Consider the following 20,551-nt stretch of genomic DNA (forward strand, 5'->3'; position numbering starts at 1 on the left):
TAATGATTATATGCTTTATAATGCTATATGCTCTGTTCTAGTTTTTCTTTGATGAAAGATCACAAAGTACAGCATACCCAAAAAGTCAAACTGAAGAAGAAAAGTTAAAAAAAAGGGAAGATAATCCTAAACGATAACATACAGGCTCAACTTGCACATATAGTTCTGGCTATGTAATCTTTATAAAATGTCTGTGGAGATTCTCAGTCATACGCGTCATACTTGTCTCAAAGCTGCTTTTTCAAAAGACAACTGGACTGTTTTTTCTGTTGAGGAGGAAGAAGACGACATTTCACTTCTCATCAAAGAAGCATCATCAGTTTTGGCAGGATGGTGAGACAATGGAAGGATTAGTTCTGACAGGATGGGGGAGGGGTCGGAAGGATCATATTTCTTTGCAGTCATCTGGTTGTGCTAACCATTTTGTCAGAACTAATCCTTCCAATCCTGTCAGAACTAATCCTTCCATCGCCCCCACCATCCTGCCAGAACGGATGAAACTTCTTGGTTGAGAAGCAAAACATTTTCAGTCTAATTGCCTTTTGAAAAAGCATCTTTGAGACAGAGGTGGTATTCAGCAGGTTCTGACCAGTTCTGGAGAACCGGTAGCAGAAATTTTGAGTAGTTCGGAGAACCGGCAAATACCACCTCTGACTGGAGATTTTACAGCATCCTTCCCCTGCCACGCCCACCAAGCCACGCCCACAGAACCGGTACTAAAAAAATTTGAATTCTACCACTGCTTTGAGGCTATCAGAATAAAAAAATTTAGATTCCCCTGGTGATCTCAAGACACTGACTTTAAAATAAAAGGCTGATAATGTACCTTTCCTCTGATCTAGCCGGTTGATTACATCCTTTTATTCTGTTGAGGACAGAACATTTAAGAGAGAAAAATTCTCTGGTAAATAGATATTTAGGGGGAATGAGCAACTTGTATTAATCCCCAATCCACAGACACAAACAGAAGATCCTTGACTTTTTTGGAGGTTTCTATCTAGAACAGTTTTTTAAAAAAATGCCTGAATAGTCCCAGAATTAACAGAATTGGCCACAAATAGTCACATTGGCATCTGTATATTATCTTGCTTCAGGATGGTATATTCTGCACTGAAACTTTTAAAGGATTTGGCGCTGTTTTTTACTCATTTTATACATTTTCATTCATCTGGCTGTTTATTTTTTCACTTTATTATGGAAACTATTGCGGTTTAAATCTATTATAATCTATTAAATCTAATATATATATCTTAAACTTAATTATTGATCTCTCTTCATCATTGATCTCTCTTGCATTCTGTTATGAGCCTATTCTCCATCAGACAACTATGATTGTGATTATCACTTGTTGCTTCAGTGGTGGGATTCAAATTTTTTTACTACCAGTTCTGTGGGCGTGGCTTGATGGGCGTGGCAGGGGAAAGGATACTGTAAAATCTCCAGTAAGAGGTGGTATTTGCCACCTCTCCGAACTACTCAAAATTTCTGCTACCGGTTCTCCAGAACTGGTCAGAACCTGCTGAATACCACCTCTGTGTTGCTTGTATGTACACTGAGAACTTATGCACCAGAGACAAATTCCTTGTGTGTGTCCAATCACACTTGGCCAATAAAAAAATTCTATCTGTGCAAGTTATCAGAGACTCTGCTCCAGATGTTCCTGATAATTTAGGGATTTCTTAGGAAGATATTTAGGAGGACTACCACCCTCTTGTGGTAGTGTCTGAGCTGTGAATTCAAGGTATTTGCAAAGCTTCTTATTACTGGGCCAACATTACAGCTTCAAGTAAAATTCATTTCTTTTTTATTTCCATACAAACCTCTTCCTGCTCTCTGACAGGCAGTCTTATTTTTGCAAAGCTGAAAACCTGGTGTTGTGAAGTTATATTTCACTTTGTTATCTTTTAATTATTTTTTTAATGTTGTGGCCAGCCATTTCAAAAATGTATATTGGTGTATGCATATAACTGTCAGAAGTGACTTGTTGCTGCTGAAGGAAATGAAGAGACATTTGCGGTTTAAAACAACTATGGAACATGTACTGCTTATTCACAAGTGGGTTGTAAGTGTGCAAATGCTAATAAGTTTCTTAAATTGGTTTTTACTGTGCATTTTCTATCATACTTGTTTGACCGGTTCTTCAAGGCTGTAAAACTTTTTATTTTGACATAAAGGGTCAAAAAGAGGTTGGGACTTGAGGATAAGATTTGATGTGATTGGAGAAATACTGTAGACTGACAAAAGAAGTTGAAGGAGACTTTAGATCTGAATATGAGCCTGGAAGTGTTTTTCTCCTGAGAATGTCTTTCTTCTACATTTTTCTGGCTACATATTGTAAACCAAACTCATAACTGAATTCTGAGTCTAAAAGAAACAAAATCTCTATTAATCCTAACCTCTACTTTTCCTATTTTATCAGTATGTACATTCTCGTGTAACAGTGTTCCGTGTACCTTCAGCGTTTAGTCATGCTGGCCGCCTGACCATGGAGACATCTTCGGACAGCACTGGCTCTTCGGCTTTGTAACGGAGATGCGGACTGCCCCCTAGAGCTGGAAATGTCTAGCACGTATGTGCGAGCGGCACCTTTACATTTTCAAAATAAGGTTTCACGGGCAGACTAACCTGAACAATAGCAAAACCATCAAAGCAAGGATAGAACATATAATGTTAAAACAACAACAAACACTATTATGGAAACATTCAAGAATCTGCATGATATCAGATCTTCTGCTACTCTTTGGAAGGAATTGTCAAATTGGGCAATGCAGTTCACAATTGCCAATGTAAATGTGTCTGCAAAATTGATAAAGCCAACTTCACTAAGTTATCTTCACTATCTTAATCTAAGTCCATGTTTTTCATACTTGGGAACTGAAAGATGTCTGGGCTTAAACTCACACAATAGGAATTGGGTGGAAATTCTGGGAATTCATATCCATACGTCTTAGAATTAGAAAAACACTCTTCTAAGCTGTAACAATTATAGGTAGTCCTCATCTTATGACCACAAATGAGCCCAATATTTCTGTTACTAAGTGAGACACTTATTAAGTGAATTTTATGACCTTTCTTGACACAATTGTTAGGTGAATCACTGCAGTTAAGTTAGTAACGCAGTCTTTAAGTGAATCTGGCTTCCCTAATAACTTTGCTTGTCAGAAGGTAGCAATGTCCCCGGGTCACTGCAACAGTCATGAATATGAGTCAGTTGCCAAGTGTCAGAATTTTGATCATGTGACCATGGGGATGCTGCAACAGTTGTAAAATGGTGAAAAACAGTCATAAGGCTTTTTTTTCAAACAACCATTTGTAAATTCAAATGGTCACTAAATGAACTGTTGTAAATTGAGGGCTACCTGTAACTGACTTGTCCAATCTTGAAAAATTAAGTAGGGCTAGATTTGGTTAGTACTTCCGGAAAGATTGCTAGGCAATATCAAGTCTTGATAGACGAGAGTTATTTGTAGCTGAGGAGTGAACTGCAGCCTGTGTTCTATGAGCTTGGTTGTTTTCTTACAGATGTTTCATTACCAAATTAGGTAATATCATCAGTTGTAGTACAGAGTTGGGTTTGCTTTCATTTTATATGCTAATGACTTGCCCTGTCAGTGTTGGTGGTTCCTTTATTAGATAGTTGTTTACTATTAGCTTGTTTGTCTGAATTGGTGGTTCCTTAATTGGGACATTGTGTACTTCTTGATTGCTAATCTAATGTTAATCTTAGTGTTAATTTCAGCCCAGTTAGATGTTGATTGCTAGTGAGGAGGTGTTTTGGTCTGTTTAATTCCTTTTTGGCTTTTATATTGTCTCTTTTGAATGGCATATAGATGTTGTTTATCTCCACGTGCTATTGATGGCCTATATGTCTACTGTGTCAGGCTTCCAGGAATTCTCTGGTGCTTTTGGACTTGGCTTGATCTTGGATGCATACTGTTTCCCAAGTGAAACTATGTTTGAATCTGTCCATGTGTTAAATATAAAGTTTTCAAAATGTCTACTGTTTGCTAGTTGATATTCATGAATGTTCTCTGCTAGTCTTCTCCCTGTTTGTCCTACATAGTGGCTATTTGCAGTTCTTACCCTGTATGTTGTAGATGATCCATGATTTTTGGGAAGGGGTGCTGGTGGGTTTTTTGTTTACTTAGGATGTTTCTGAGGGCTTTATTCATTTGTGTTCTATGCTGATAATAGTTTGTAGATTGACATAGACTGTTGGTGTTTTCTGAGATGTTTTTGACGGATGGCAGTGATATCCTTTTCAGAGTTTATATTGGTTGTGCTATATTGGATTGAGTGGTCAGGTACTTTGTGATAAAGTTGTATGGAAATCCATTTTGTTGGAAGATGTTGTTTCTTTCCTGTTTCGTATTTCTGATGTTCAGGGTTGTTGCAATGTGTTTGTGTTTGTTTAGTGTTCTTGCATAGCTTCCCATATGGGAAGTTGGGTTGTTACTTTGGTAGAAGAGCACTTGGTTGGTGTCAGTAATTTTACAATAGACTTGAGTTTCTAATTTGCCATCATTACCTCCGTTGTTGATGATATCCAGGAACAGTAGTGTGTTGTTGGTTTCTTCTCCCTTGTGAATTTTATTGTTCTATTTTAATATGAAACCATGCCTGAGTTATCTTTCCAAAATAGAACAGAATAGAATTCTTTATTGGCCAAGTGTGATTGGACACAAGGAAATTGTCTCGGTGCAAAGTGTACATAAAAGAAAAGATACATACATAAACTCAGTGTAATTACTGTTGATTCTTTTGAAGGTTTATTTATTGGTTTCCTGGGGGATTTCAACGATTTGCTCTTTGATTTAATTTTTGTGATATACTTTTAGTGTTGTAATGTGCTTAAATGTGTAAGTAAATGATTAACTTTCAAAATAGTTTCCACAAGCATTATGAAGTTTCCATTATTTCCCAATACAGACCCATCAATTAAATATTTGCCATTTTCATGTGAAAATTAAAACTTGCTGCCTTTTGAAATATTTATTGTACCTTTGGAAGGTATCCAAACTTGGTAATATGTACATTACTACAATGCTAGAAATTGTGCAGGAATTACTGGATTTTTTATCGTGCAATTACTATAGAACTTGGGACAATTTCAATGAATCTCTTTGTTCATATCTGATTGCACTGAGATTCTTGCCAAATTAATGACTTGGCATAGAAGGTTGTCCTTTAATTCACCCAAGTCACAATTACATTAGCCCACTTAGAGAGGGCTGTAAGGCACTATAAAGCAGTATATAAGTCTACATGCAATGAACAAAAGTTTCAGTGAGGAAATTATTAACAGATCAGCTATTGATAGACATAAATTAATGCCAGAGTGGGTTTTTGTTTGTTTGTTAGCCCTTTAATTTGCTTAACACAATCCTAATTTCTTAAAACAGACAAGAAATTCAGTTTCTGCAGACCTGTCAGTCTAGGGACAAAAGTCATTTTATAGCCCTAAAGTCAGATATGTAAAATAATTTGGCCATGTGGGTTCATGTATTCAAGACTAAGTTAATTTGGAGAAAAGCAGAACAATAAAGGAGAATGTAAACTCTAACCTTTATTATTTTGAGTGATTATCATCTGAACTATCCTTTTTAAGGGCTGCTTTAACTTTTGAGGAACATATTGAAGACCTTACCATAAGAGGGGAGAGGGTAAAGAAAATTTAAAAATAGATAAAACAACGAAATTTAAATAATTGAAAAAGAACATGACTTAATTTAATTATTTAAATTGCAAGTGTATTGTATATTGGAAGTCATACACTTAGGAGATCATTTATGTAGTTTCCCAAGTTTAAAACAATAAACAAATCACTAACAAAACATATATCCCATTCTGTTCCATAAGCTATACCTACAGAGAGAACCTCTCATACAGAAGTGATGACAAGATGAGGAAAGAACAACAGCAGTGTGAGGTTTATGATTGATTGTCAAGAGAATTTGGAAGGATATCAAGAGCCATCTTGGCCTCTCCCACCCCATCCCAGGGACGGATGAATCTATCCCATATATTGTGCATGTAACATAAGGCCAACACTGAACATCAATGAGGTAGCAGTGGGATGAATTAATACCGTGTTTCCCTCAAAATAAATCCAATCGGAAAATAAACCCCAGCATGATGCTTCAGGATGCTCATAATATACGCCCTATCCCCAAAATAAGCCCCAGTTAAGATGATCAGCCAGACAGACACATTTAATATCATATTTCCCCCAAAATAGGTCTTTTCCTAACTGGAAAATAAGCCCTAATATGTCTTTTGGAGCAAAAATTAATATAAGACACAGTTTTATTTTGGGGGAAACATGGTAGCTAGTTGCTCATTCCTCCTGAAGCCTGAAACCTGGAGGAGAAAGGCAAGTGGACACAATTCTCTCCGCCAGGTGCTCCAGGAGGAACAATTCTAATGAAATCTGACAGTGAGGAGAGGAATGACATACATCTGAAATGAAAAAAAATGATGCCTCAGGAATGAAGTATCTAAAAAGTCTCAATTTCATAGTTTCTTAAGTACCCACATTTCAATTGCCTTGCCCCCATGTGCATTTCAACAGACTATTGGTATAACTGAAAGAAAAATTAGTGAATGGGCATAGTTGGATTATGAGATCAGCATAAGGTAACAGAAGCCCTTCTGCAGATATCAACCTGAAATGGTACCTTCACTGACCACTTGGCTTGGTCTCTGCAAAGACTTTTCCACATGCTTCATGATCCCCAAACCCTTCATGATCTTAGGAAGGAGCAACAACGGGAGGCATACTGGAATGTACATGATGCAGGTGTGAACCTCAATCCAATCAGGCACCCTTAGGTATGTCCATGGACTGCATAAAGCAACCGTTTTTTTCTGAGGACAGAATATAATTTTTAAATTATGACTTACATTTTTTGACAAGCTGCTAATAATCAGAAATATAAGGCCCTAATTTTTCTTGTAGCAAAGAAACAAGAGTACAAGTTCATTGCACTATTTTCTTTGTATCTTTTATTATCTTTTTAAAACATTCATATTATATTCTTCCACTAATCATAGTCCTCAGGAGCACAACCTTCCTATTTAACCGTATCATTCTCCATGGCTTATTCACAAAACAAACCAGCTTCAGTGTCTCATTTAATTTCATTGCAACTTCTTGTTCTTGCCAAGTATAGGTTTCTCTTTCCTCGGTATCCAGAATTTGATTTTTATGCCCAGCTGATGCCCAGTGGAAAACATTTCTGGCCAATGCCTTTTTCAAACCTTTCCCATCCTGCTCTTTGGGCTCATTTTTGCTGGCGGGGAGGACGATAGCCAGATGTTCTGTGCTCCTTCCAATCATACTCATCGTGGCTTTCCCTAAAACCAAAACAGGAAATTTAGCCAATGTTAAGCAAAAGTTACCTATGCCAATCAGGAGAGCCGAGCACTATAAGCAACCAACCAACTTTTGACATATGAGATAGACATATGAAGGTATTTTCCGGCAACTTCCCTTTTCAACTACACCTCTTCTTTTCCTCACAGTGCTTACCTGGGAGATTCTCCATCTCTTGGGAAAACCATTTTAGTGCTACAGGAGACTTGTCATGCCCGAATAGTCTTTATATACTGTTGTCGCTCTCTACCCCCATCTAGTGGCCTGATGGACAAATATACCCTAACATATGACCTTTATATATTGTTGTTGCTCTCTAGCCCCATCTCGTGGCCAGAGGAACAAATGCCAAGTATATTGTTTGAAGCTGAACCCATCCCATTACCCAGCAGCCTGAACTTTCAAAGCAAATGCATGCTGGGAAGTCAGACTCCATTTCCTTTAGCATTTGGAGAAGGCAGAAACACAAAGAAAAATCCATCTTAATCTGTAGCACATGGTCATCCAAGGACAACTCACATCCCACACACAAGAGCATCACTGGTGAGATTTAGATTGCTTGCATTTATTAATTGTTGTGTTCAGCAGGAACTCAATATTGCCTATCTTGTACTTCGCTCTCATTTTATGTATCCCTATTTTCCCCAGTTTCACCATATCCTGTTCTTTTAACAAAGCATTCAGATCTATGCACACGGTCTGTTTTATTGGAGGTTAGGTGGTTTTAGCTGCATGTCAAGCTGCACAGAGACTAAGGTGTAGTGAGGACAGAACAAGGCTGCTATCCAAAAGGGAATTCCTCATAAGATCCAAGACCTAGGGTCTATAGCTTTAATACTATATATTCTACCAATTATGCTGATTCATTTATGGTGTCTTCAGTTCAAAAGGTTTGCTTCAGACTTTCTGTTTCCTAAAGAAATAGTAAGGGAAGTTGCGTCTTACCTAATGACATTTTGTCTTTTACCTGAAGCAGCGCTGACAATAGAGGTCATCATCACAGCTGTGGCAGCGCACACTGGCATCTTCATTGCAGATACAGCACCAGGGTAATTCTTCTTCATCGCTGTTCGATGTTCTGGCAGGCCAGATTAGATGTTTAGCAACAACTGGAGCTTGTGCCTAGTGGAGGAGATGCAAACATGCAACCACATTATGAAAAATCCATAGTAAGAGTTCCAATGCAGTTGTAGGATTACTAAAATACCTATAATAATTCTTTGAATGACTGAAATGTACCTGTTTTTAATGCCTGAAAATTCAAGAATGTATTCCCATTCAGTTTCCCTTGTTTATGTGAACATCACCTCCACTGTCCAAACCTGGCAGGTTGCTACCAATTTTGCAAAGAAACTGGCCAGCCCTGTGCAAAATTATGGGTAAGTATTAAGTTTGGGGCAAACTGACCCCGGAGAAACCATTTGTCTTTTAGTTTCAGGATAAGATCCACAGGTATTTGCTTTTTGGCCTGGCAACTGGGAGCAGTTGATAAATCCTAAGGGAACACAGTTTGAGGGATCTGGCTTTTGTTGGGCCTTAGCTGCAGCCCTGAAGATACAAGCTTCACAATGCTGTGCATGCATGTATCCAGGGGTGTTGCTCACCTTGGTTTTCTTAGTGGAATTCGACAGCACAGTTGCAGACTGATTTGGGGAAATATTGAAGCCGCTTGCTTCATCCAAAGCTGCTTCTTCAGTAAGCTGGTAACAAAAAATAAAATAAAATATACAATAAACTTATTTATTAAATATATTTGCTGTTCGTCTCTCTTTCAAGCAACAAGTACCCTCACAGGCTACTTTCTTCTACTCTCTTAATTTTCAGTTTAGCAAGCATCCATCTAAATAAGCATTTCAAATTTCCAACCCTTTACTCATCTACAAAACTTACAAAGCCACATTTTGTCTTCTGAACCCACTCAGAAGGTTAAAAAGTTTAATACACGGGGAAAACCAGGCTTGGGTGTGAAGTAAAAGGTATCAATCAGATTAACTCTGCATAAGTAACATCAGCTCCAAGAGACCTGTTTCAAAACTCTCTGGATGGCTTCCTCCTCTTCTTCATCACTATTGGGGAGTTTGTAATCATCCAAAGTAACTGTTGAAGAAAGAAAAAGAAAACTGAACACGTAATAACAATTTCATAAAGGGAGCTTTTCATCATTTCAAGTTACTGCAAATAACCACAGATCATGCTGTACAACATACAGTCTTGCTGTCAACTTCAAAAGGACTACAGCCGAGGCCATATTTATTTTTGCTTCGTTTCTTAGTTGCCACTCTTTCGGAGGAAGGTGGGGGAGTTAGAAGGAACTGGAATGCAGTGCCTGAGTCCACTGGACAAAACATCCACCAGATCAGTGGTGGGATTCAATTTTTTTTTACTACAGGTTCTGTAGGCATGGCTTGGTGGGCGTGGCAGCGGAAGGATACCGTAAAAATCTCCAGTCAGAGGTGGTATTTGCCAGTTCTCCAAACTGCTCAAAATTTCCGCTACCGCAACTGCTCAGAACCGGCTGAATACCACCTCTGGTTCAGGTATCTATCTAAAAACCCAGAAAACCCTAAAGTAGAGATCCATGGTTTTTAAAATGTAACTATGACGTGAGGATGGCAGGAATTAAGCCCTCTTTGAGGCAATAGTGTATATTTATTAGTCTAATTAAACATTTAAAAATACTTGTACATGGCAGTGAACATCTGCTGAGACTGAGGGGGAAGATCCTGGTGACCCAAGACACCTGAGGGGGGTGGGAAGTTTCTATTCTTTTTATTACTCTGAAGGGTGGGAATTACCCAGAGTTAGCTTCAACTTTCTAAGTGCCGATAGGATGTCTCAATAAAAGGTCTTCCAAGCCTGAATGGAGCTTCTGAGTCCTGATTCAATTGGGTTCATTGCTGGGAACCATGACATTTGCCTTCCTTAAGTTCTCCCATACAGTGGAATTAATCTGACCATTAATCTTTCAAGTCCTTACAAAGCAGAAGAGAGGATAAGTGACAATCCAACTTCTATCACTTTTGATATGGAAGGTCCTGAAAGATGGCCAAGTAATCTCCACCAATACTTTGAAATGCATATTCTTTGGTCTCAAGGCAGCCAGTAGGCCATCCTCCACATCTTTGTTCTCCTTGGTCCTTTTCTCAAAGACATTCGTTTCTCTTCTCAGTAACAAAGATCTGTTCGGATTCATCCTCAAATGTGTTAAGTTCTCTTTCTGGGAGAATTCAGAGCTGTTCATCACTTCTGACACCACTTTCTCAATGCCAGCGTGAGCATCATTTCTAAGCATCAGAAGTTTGTCCTTTTCCATTGCCAGGGCTAATCTAACCTATTAATGCTGGCAGCTCACTGTACATATGCCATTCCCAGCAGTTTACCGGCAATATCACAATTCATTTTAGCTCTGTATTAATAATAAAAAAAACCCATTATATACTGATTTCTACATATTAAGTTTCTACTAAAAGAAAAGGGCCAGCTTCAGTTTTCTTTCGTTCCTTGGCTTCGTGAGAGGCATGAGTATGTTAGTGTGCTGCTGATATGCCATGAGCAATACTAGGGGTTAATACTGAAGTGAGGCTATTTTAAAAGAAAGTATACTTGAGATATAAAAATGGATAAACTTTAAAGTGGAGAAGGCCTCTACAAAACCTCCTGTGGAGGATTAACCCACGGTCAGAACCTCCCATCTGGAAGCCCTAGGGACTCATCCTACAGACAACAGCAGCAGTGAACCAATCAGTTGTGCCACAATTATCACCATGCCCCAGACTGATACTACATCAAGATGACTGCAAAAATCATAACCCAAATCTAGAAGAGCAAAAACAAAAGAACCCAACGGCCCATCAGCTGCTCAGCAGTGTCATATGCTGGTGCCAGGCTTGGAGAAACCCCATGAATGTACCCTGTTTGTCTAGCCTGTTGGAACAAAGAGAGCTTTGGTTTCACAGCTTTGCTTATGAAACAAACAAAGTATTTCCGTTCACATTTCTTCCCAGCTCTCAATCCCCATTAATTACCTGCTTTTAAATGAATCAAAATCCTAGCACCGGGAAATGGAAGTTCTTCTGAGAATTATGACTTGGACTTTTTCCTATTAGTCAACCAAGATTCGTTGTCAAATAAACTAAAGTTTTCCTGAGATGGCCTGAATACTTTTTGTTACATACTGTACCTGTCTCGGGATCTTTGCCTTTCAAAACTGCCAATCGCTTGGCCACTTCCAAAATCTTTTCCTCCCTGGTGTTTTCTTCCCTGAGTTCAGCCGCCGCCTGTGCCAATAGTTTCGTTTTCTCCTCCTCCAACTGCCTGAGAGACAGATCGGAAATGCCTGCAGTGGCATCTGTTTGATTCAAATCATTCCAGTTCTGTGTCCTCACTTCTGAAACAGCAAAAACCTAGAGTGAATTCACAGCTGCACCACAATCACTCAGCCATTAGAATAATCTGCCAAAAATAAAACAGGTCCCAGTCGAAACACTCTTAATTATGCCACAGTGTCTGGAGTCAGTTTATTCATTCAGTTGCTGGTTGTCCTATAATAAAGAAGTTTGAATAGAAGATTTTAAAAGATGTGAGATAATTCAAAGGTTTGTTGCTGGTTCACAAGTCTCTTCTGTCTTTCCCATGCAAATTTGAGTAGTGTTTTTTTGATCTTCAATCAGCCTCTGATCTAAGAGGTTTCCTCCAGTCAGCACCCAACACTCAAAAAGGCTGTGTCAAACAAGGCAGGAAACAAGAATCCCTAGAGCCTATAGCAGGGGTCCCCAAACTTGGCAACTTTAAGACTTGTGGACTTCAACTCCCAGAATTCTGGAAGTTGAAGTCCACAAGTCTTAAAGTTGCCAAGTTTGGAGACTGTTGAGGTATTCCCCATTAGGAGAATGAGTGCACTCAGGGAAATGTAGTGAGAGTGGTGTTGAATAACACACAACCAGCACACAGATACACTGAATAGTAAAATGTAGGTTTTACTTCCAGTAAACGGGTAAACAAAGTCCAACAAACAGTCCAAATCATACATGGTTAAAGCAGTTAGTATTCAATACAATCAGTCCAGGGATAATCCAAAAACGAAGTCCAGTATCATAAACAAAGTTCAGTTAATGGAGTTTGTTAACAGTTGCAAGACTCACAGCAATTCCAGCAGAATGATGATCAGGCAAAAGGCAAGAGAGAAACGCAAGAGAGAACAAACCAGGCTTTTGGCTCCATCTTATGGCTGTTGGAGGAACCTCAGCCAATCACAATTACAGCATTCTCTTAAAGATACAACAGTATTATATGACTATCCTGGTTTATATATTGCCAACCCAGCTGTTAGGTGACTATCATTCCTAACAGAGACCTCTGGCCTACAGAAAGATTTTGTCTTGATTGGGGAATAAGAGTATTAATATGATACCTCTTTTCAAATATCTGACAGGGTGTCACACACTGAAGAAAGTAATAATCTACTCACTACCTTTCCTGAAGGCAAGCACCAAATAATAACCATGTTAGGGAAATGCAGATTTCAGATGAACCAAAAGTTTTTGACCGTGAAGTGCTCTTTGATAATGGAGCACAAGATGGTACATTATTTTCTTGCTGGATCTCTTAAAGCAGAGACTGAATAGACAATTATTTGATTCATCCATTAATAAATAATGACATTATCTCAATACAATTGGAAGACAAATAGAAACTACAGGATTTTAGTGGCAATTCTTCACCAAAATTGAACTGGGTGCTAAGAGGAGGGTTTGGAAGCAACGCAAGGTCTCTGGAACGGGCATCCTTGCAGCCCCTTGATCAAGAACAGTAGATAACAGATAACAGATAATCAGAATTGGAAGGGATCTTGTAAGTCATCTAGTCCAACCCCCACCCCAAACGGGAGACCCTATACCACTTCTAATAAATGGCAATCCAATCTCTTCTTGAAAGTCTCAAGTTATGACGCCCCCACAACTTCCGAGGGAAAAGTGTTCCACTGGTTGATTGTTTTCACTGTCAAAAAGTTTCTCCTTATTTCCAGGTTAAATCTCTCCTTGTTCAGTTTCCATCCATTATTCCTTTGTCTGGCCTGCAGGCGCTTTAGAAAATAGCTTGACCCCTTCCTCTCTGTGGCAGCCTCTCAAATATTGGAAGACTGCTATCATGTCTCCCCACATTGCTATCATGTAGTGGGGGCTCACTTTGCTGCATGAGATTTCAGGACCTACTTGCTTCCATTTCGACGTCAAAACTAAGAATGCATATTAAAGCTAAAGAGAAACCTTGAGATGTAATTGTGAAGCCTCCACTCTCATCAATGGCAACTTCTTCAGCCATCTGGTTCAGCAAGTCATCTGACTGCTCCACCTGAGTCTTGCTGCTGGAGACCTGGTGTACCTGACCAAAACAAGAGAGGTACAGGTAATTAAATTTAATTCAGCTAAATTAAATACAGTTAAAATAATGACTGCCTGTATATTAATGATTTTCCTTTCTGTCCCATTTAAACATTGCAATCTGGGGGCAAATCAGAAGAGGCAGGTAATGTTCAACAATTTTCTCTAGCTGGAAAAACTCTGGGAAAGGTCTGTTTTTAAGCAATGGTAGCTTACGGGTCTGGGGGCTGCAGATGGAAGTGTTCTGCCTTGCAAGGCTGCCAAACGGTCTTCCATCTCTTGGGTTGTCGGAATGGCTCTTCCAGAGTCTGCTTTCAGTGCCGCCAGCCTAGATTCTATCTCCGCCTGGGATGGAATAGACTCTGTGCAATTTAAAAGCAGATTTATTTGCTAATAGTGACCAAAAGAAGCATAAAACTATTTCCATACATATAAACCAATGGCAAAATGGCACATTTTCAAATGCAGAAACTGGTAGTGTTGATTCGGGGTTATGGAACTGTCAGTATTGGCCTCACCATGCACCCATCGAAAATCATCTCTGTTAAATAGCAAATTGCTCAGAAAAGGGCATCTAATCTTTTCCTTGTGAGCAGAAAAACTAATGCATTGTTCTCTTCCACTCCCCCTGCACTGATGATGTTACTCAGCCCGGTAATAAAAGATCTGCAGAACGAAATGTAAACTTAGAGAATAGCAACGACCCAGCATTAAGCACTTGTAAGACAGAGCTTGGGGAGGGGAGTGGGGGGGAAGGAAGAGAATATATGTATCTATTTTAACATGCTCCATGTTAATCTGCTATGGAAACAAAAATCGAGGCATTTAGTGCTCATGTTGCCTTCTTTTAGAAACTGTTTCAATAGTGTTGCATGTATAAACGGAACATTAAGAATTCTGTTCTTGAATTCTGATTTGTTTTCTATTTTCAGCAGACCCGAGCATGAAAATATGAGCAACTCACTAGGCCTTGCTGCCTTCTTGAGTCTCTCCAGTCTCTCTGCTAGAATCTTATCCTCTTTTGATAACCCTCGATATCTGGAGTCTGTCTGACTCTGAGATTTCACCAAGCCCTTCTGAGGACTCTGCGTCTGGTTCTGCTTAGCTTCAAGAGCTGCAATCCGCCTGCAAAAATAAGTCCTGTGTGAATTAACAGGATTATCATAAATGCTTCTCTAAGACTTGATTCGCATACACACAGTTTAATCACTGAGGCACCAAGTGACAATGTGAGCCTTGCAAGACATAGAAACAGAGAGATGTTTGCCAAATTCATTCACATGTTTCACTGAAATAAAACAGCACTGATTCATCAAGTAACCTACAAGCACAAGTGAATGGATCAGTCCTTACAGATAGCAATAGCAATTGCACTTAAAATTATATACCGCTCCATAATGCTTTACAGAATTCTTTAAGCATTTACAATGTCAGGCAACAATCTGGGTCCTCATTTTACTGACCTCGGAAGGATGGAAGGCTGAGTCAACCTTGAGCTGGTCAGGATCAAACTCCTGACTGTGGGCTGGAGTTAGCCTGCAATACTGCACTCTAACCATTGCACCACCATATCACCACAGAAGTTCAGAGGAAGATTATATCAGGATTGGCAAACACTTTTGATACCCTCATTATCCTGGATGTATAGATTGGCCAGAGTTTAAAATTTGACTCTTACGCTGAAATCTCTTAGTTATTGAACTCTATTCCATTGCCATTAGAAACCAATGGGTTTAACCTTGTTTAGGGCAGAAGCAGTTGCTTGTTTATAAAGGTACTGTTTCCTGTTTTACTATTATTTTAGAAGGAGAGTAGGAGGGAATAAATACACGAGAATTGCATTTACAAAGGCAGACAGGCAAAAGACAGGGGGTCAAATGACTTCAGTTAAGCATTCCTAACAGATTCATTCTAGGTGACATCACAAATAATGATTTTAATGCACAATTTTTCATTATCACAATATTAAACTGTCATGTACATCCTAGATATATATACTCCTCAGTGTATGCATATTATTCTTAGTTTTTCATATTATTGGCAATTTTTTTTATCTCTGGTGCTTGCTTCCTGATCAGGGGTTCTTGGATTTTTTTTTAATTAACAAGATCTATAGTGAGAAAATTGTTGAAAAGTCCTGCTCTAGTTATTTTGAGAAAGAAATTATATTTTTGGGATTATTAATATAAAGAATTGAAATCCTACAACAAGTAAAGGAATTTTAAAAATGGCTAAAGCCATTGGTGATTCATCATAACACATACATACACTTTGCTTTATAAATATATAAAGATCATGAAGGAAAACTAGTTTTGTGATTATTGGAACTCACTTCTTATAGTTCTCTGGTGGAGACCATCTAGCTGAATTTGACTGAGATGGTGGACTGAAAAGAAAAATAAGAATGTCACAAAATAGAGACTCAAACTGCTACACTATAAAACGAATAAATTGATTTGGGACTAATTATCAATGTTTTATTTGGCTGAATCTATCTCTCTAACATTTGGAAGTCAGAATATATGCAAAATAAATATACTTATAATCAGTTTCATAGTGCATTAGTATTGTATGTAGCACAACCCTGTCTACAATCCTTATGTGACACTTTTAAGTGTCGTGAGAGAAAGAAACTCTGGGCCAATAAGATCAGAACTTAATAGTAATAGCACTTAGACTTACATACCGCTTCACAGTGCTTTTACAGCCCTCTCTAAATGGTTTACAAAGTCAGCATATTGCCCCCAACAATCTGGGTCCTTAATGCCAGAATTCATCTCCCAGAAAAATCTTTTAGCATTGTAGAATAATGAATATGGTGGTACATTTCCTAAATAATTATGTGGATTTCAGCTAATACACAAAATGCTAAAATGGCAACTCTGTTGATTGAGCTCTGCAATTTTACCGTGTTTCTCCAACAATATGCCCCCCCCCCATAGAAAGACCCAGCATGTTTTCTAGGCATAAAATGAAATTAAGCCCGTCCTCCCAAATTTAGGCCTAGTTTAAAAAATGCAAAATTGGGGGTGGAGGCAGGGGGAACTTGCCATTAGGAGTGTCCCGCGGGTAGCTATGCCTCACCATCAGCTGCTCCTAACACCATGTTGGAGCACGGAGGGCTCCCTTACCCGGATCAGCAGGCGGGCGGCGTCGGCGTGGATGTCCAGCAGCATTTCAGCCGCTTCTCAGGCCTCTGTAGCTTTCATGGTTCGGACTGGTGCTGGTGCCTCTCTTGCCAGCACCGTCTCCAACAACAGCATCTGAGTCGTTCCAGCTTTTCCCCCGTCCCCGTAACAACAGGAAAAAAAAACATTTTGAGGTACCTGGGAGTGCCACGCGCTGAGTTTTGGTTTAATCCCAAGCGGCTGGGTGGGCATGAGAAGAGCCGAGCGAGCGTCTCTGCTGCTGCTACCCTTGGTGCTCCAGCCTCGGGCTCTGCAAGTTTGCAAAAGTCCCGGTGCGCAGCCCGTTCCTGCATTCCAAGCGCCCAGGCCGAGCTGCAGCTGTCCCTCTCTCGCCAGCGCCGTCTCCAGTAACAGCGGCAGCAGCGGCGGGGACCATGGAAGCGTTTCAGCCACTTCTCGGGTGGGGGAGCCGCCTCCGTAACTTCCACGGTTCCCGCCGCTGCTGCCGCTGTTATTGGAGATGGCGCTGGTGAGAGAGGGACAGCTGCAGCTCAGCCTGGGCGCTTGGAATGCAGGAATGGCTGCGCACCGGGACTTTTGCAAACTTGCAGAGCCCGAGGCTGGAGCACCAAGGGTAGGCAGCAGCGGAGACGCTTGCTCGGCTCTTCTCACGCCCACGCAGCCGCTCGGGATTAAACCAAAATGCAGCACGCGGCGCTCCCAGGTACCTCAAAATGTTTTTTTTCCTGTTGTTACAGGGACGGGGGTAAAGCGGGATCAACTCAGACGCTGTTGTTGGAGATGGCGCTGGTGTGCGGGGGGGGAGAATTAATTCACTCCCGAAAAGACTTCCTAGCCGTTTTTGGGGGGGCTCAAAAAAAAAAAAAAAAAAGGCCCGGCCTTATTTTGTGAGAAACACGGTATCAATCCATCACTTGGATCAGAATTCAGTTCTGTTCTTACCTTGTTAACTCTCCATAACACTGCTTGCAAACCTTCTGCTGAGTATCCCCACAACGAGGAACAGTGGCACTGAATCCAAGGCAGCTTGAGCAAAATCCTCGACCACAACTCTTGCAACCATACTGAGAGGGGGGGAAAAAATCAATGGAGGAAAACACGCTTAGCTGACAACTGCAGGACAGCTGGAAGATTCCTTCTTCTATAAGATTCATAAGGGAGATAGTTCCATACTGTGGTGGTTACTGGGGCTGGGTCTAGCTTGGTTATCTGGGGAGAGTTTGATCCTATTTTATCCTGAGAAAGTTACATCACTCCTGGCTGCTTAAAATCTCCTGGGGAAGAAAGTGTGGGTCTTTGTGCCTAAGCCAGGGGGCCTGGGCAAGGGTTAGAGCTCATTTGCTGGTTGTGTGGGGTGATTGGTTAGATTATGCCCAACTGCTTATGTTGTACTCTTATTTTTTACATTGCGTATTTTACACATTTTATTTTGATTTATTGTAAACTGCCTAGACCATGTAAAAGTGAGATGGACACGTATAATAAACAAACAAATAAGCAAGCCAGCCAGCTTGAAATTGAATCCTCTTGTTATAGAAAGCCAATATGAAAACAAGGTTTTTATCTCTAGGCTCCTTCAAAACACACGTATGACATACAAGAACACAGAATATAACACCTGTATACTATATCATTTATTCTATCCATATCCTACTATTTTTTTAAAACAAATAATGGCAAGAAATATTGAAATAGCAATGCAAACAATAAACAAAGAGTAGGGAAAACAAGAGTTTAGGTGCCATAGCATATACTATAGTGATCATTAATTAATCAAAATTCCCCAAGACTTAAGTTGGTGTCATATGCTATTTTTTAAATTATTTCCCCCCACCATTGGTGATTTCCTCCCATCCAGTTTTAAGATTGATAAAACATCATCAGTGATGCACTGGCAGATAAAACATCTATATCTACTGGATAACTTCTTAAAAGCAGTAATGTGCTTTCAAACACTTCTCAAAATCTAAGTTATTTTCATCCATGTAACATAAAAAAATGACATGGAATCATGCATCAGCATCACACATTTTCCACCTTTTAGCATTAATGTATGAGTTTATCATTATATGTCACGTAACCTGTTTAATTCATTTTATGTGAATTCTCCACTCACTATGCATCAAAATAGATCATTCTTCAAAGTGAAACAGAACCATCTTCTGGGACCTTTTAAGAAAAAATCCCTTATGGGTTATTTAATTATAGAAAAACAAAACAATCAAACAACTGAAACTGAAAGGGAGAGACTTGCTTAGCATCCATCATTTATATATTTATTCAAATTTGTTATAGCTGCACAACTCCAACAGACTCTGGGTATTATACAGGACCAAAAATAATCAATACAAACAAATAAAATGTACACTATTAAAGTAATGGATATATTAAAAGATCTAAAACTGATTACAGGAATCAAAAGAAGCATGAATCTAAAACATGAAATCTGAATGAATTCTACCGGAAGAGAATTTCACATTTTACTGTATGAGATCGCGTTTCTCTCAACACAGATTTATCAAGTTCAGTTTTTGTAAGTGCTGACACTGAGTAGTGAAGAAAAACTTGCCTGTTTCTTGAAGACAGTAAACTTTGATGCACAGCCATAACACCTTTTATCCATGATGTCAGCTGAGTTGGTTCTTAGAGTTTTCACAAAAAATACTAGTGAGGACAACGTGATTCTATTTTGTCTGCAAGCAGCTATCCCATGGTTTGCTTTTCAGGGGTAGAACAAAGAATTAGAGTGAAGTATAAAATGCTGATAATGATTCAATGAAAACATGATCTACTAAAGAGGTGACAGTGGTACTTGACTTTGCTTTCATAATAATAAAAAACTATACATTTGGTTACCTAATAACAATTAAAATCATAGAGAAAGAAACAAAAATTCAAAGATTAAGCTTTCCCAACCCAGTATCTTTCAAATGTGTTAATCCCAAATTCCCTAACTGTTAACTAGAACAATTCTTGTAATTCATTTTATCTTTACAATATTCAGAAGCAGACCCACAGAAGATCAACATACAATAGTTTCTTCCAAAAAGTAGGTTCTATTCACAACAGAATAAAACAGCGCAAAACTTTATTGAATGGGGAAAAATTTATGACAGTTATATTAATTATTTTGAAAAGATACCAGTTTACTTTTGGATATTTTTTCTCTCCCTTCCTTTCTTCATTGACTGCCATGGTGAATTAGGGAAATAAATCAGCATACTCCCCTATAAACACTTTTTCAAACCTGTCATCCCTTAAAGATGCAAACCAAACCCCCACCGTGTCCAGCTAGGTATGGAAAACTACAATCCCATTGGGAATTATCCGAGTTGTAGTACAACACATCAGGAGGGCATTGGATTGGGAAAGGTTACCCCAAGATGCTTACGAAAAAAGGAAAAGGTTAAGGAAACTTTATGAAAGGAAGGTTAGTCTATCTTGATAATCTGATATTCTAGTCTAATCCAGCAGGCCTTTTCTGCCTTTTTCAAAGTCTGACTACTGCTCCTTTTACCGCAAGCGACGACCAGGTGTATATACTTACAGCCCTTCTACGACCCTGATGTATAACTGGTACAGTACTGTTCTGTAACTACCTTTCCAAGAGACTCTTCCCCGCCCACTATCCCTGACGCAGCGCTTGC

At 39.3% G+C, this 20,551-nt stretch overlaps 1 protein-coding gene across 4 annotated transcripts; it reads right to left on the minus strand.

Annotated features, from left to right (window-relative positions):
• Window positions 1-6,990: 6,990 nt before the first annotated feature.
• ZFYVE19 (zinc finger FYVE-type containing 19) lies at window positions 6,991-20,528 on the minus strand. 4 transcript variants are annotated; one of them, XM_026710069.2, is made up of 12 exons: window positions 20,452-20,528; window positions 19,474-19,622; window positions 17,847-17,968; window positions 16,088-16,141; window positions 14,720-14,880; window positions 13,972-14,117; window positions 13,642-13,756; window positions 11,556-11,762; window positions 9,399-9,472; window positions 8,980-9,075; window positions 8,343-8,497; window positions 6,991-7,356 (listed from the first exon to the last, which is right to left on the minus strand). In XM_026710069.2, exons 2-12 carry the CDS (start codon window positions 19,525-19,527, stop codon window positions 7,284-7,286), a joined length of 1,257 nt encoding a protein of 418 aa, XP_026565854.1. In that variant the 5' UTR covers window positions 19,528-19,622; window positions 20,452-20,528; the 3' UTR covers window positions 6,991-7,283. The 4 variants fall into 4 exon arrangements, with proteins under 4 accessions (XP_026565854.1, XP_087777932.1, XP_087777930.1 ...); XM_087921806.1 differs by having other exon boundaries at window positions 8,321-8,497; XM_087921804.1 differs by lacking the exons at window positions 19,474-19,622; window positions 20,452-20,528 and having other exon boundaries at window positions 17,847-18,149.
• Window positions 20,529-20,551: the final 23 nt, after the last annotated feature.

Source organism: Pseudonaja textilis, chromosome 1 (genome assembly GCF_049901715.1).
Source record: "Pseudonaja textilis isolate UNSWEBS1 chromosome 1, rPseTex1.2, whole genome shotgun sequence".
NCBI classification, from domain to species: domain Eukaryota; kingdom Metazoa; phylum Chordata; class Lepidosauria; order Squamata; family Elapidae; genus Pseudonaja; species Pseudonaja textilis.

Excerpts from the sequence above, each read along its gene's own strand:
- ZFYVE19 (XM_087921804.1), bottom strand. The coding sequence starts at position 18,058 with ATGAATCTTATAGAAGAAGGAATCTTCCAGCTGTCCTGCAGTTGTCAG. Across the intron at positions 16,142-17,846 it reads TGTTATGGAGAGTTAACAAG|TCCACCATCTCAGTCAAATT; the intron begins GTAAGAACAGAA and ends TTTTCTTTTCAG. Across the intron at positions 11,763-13,641 it reads CTTCACAATTACATCTCAAG|AAGTGAGGACACAGAACTGG; the intron begins GTTTCTCTTTAG and ends TTGCTGTTTCAG.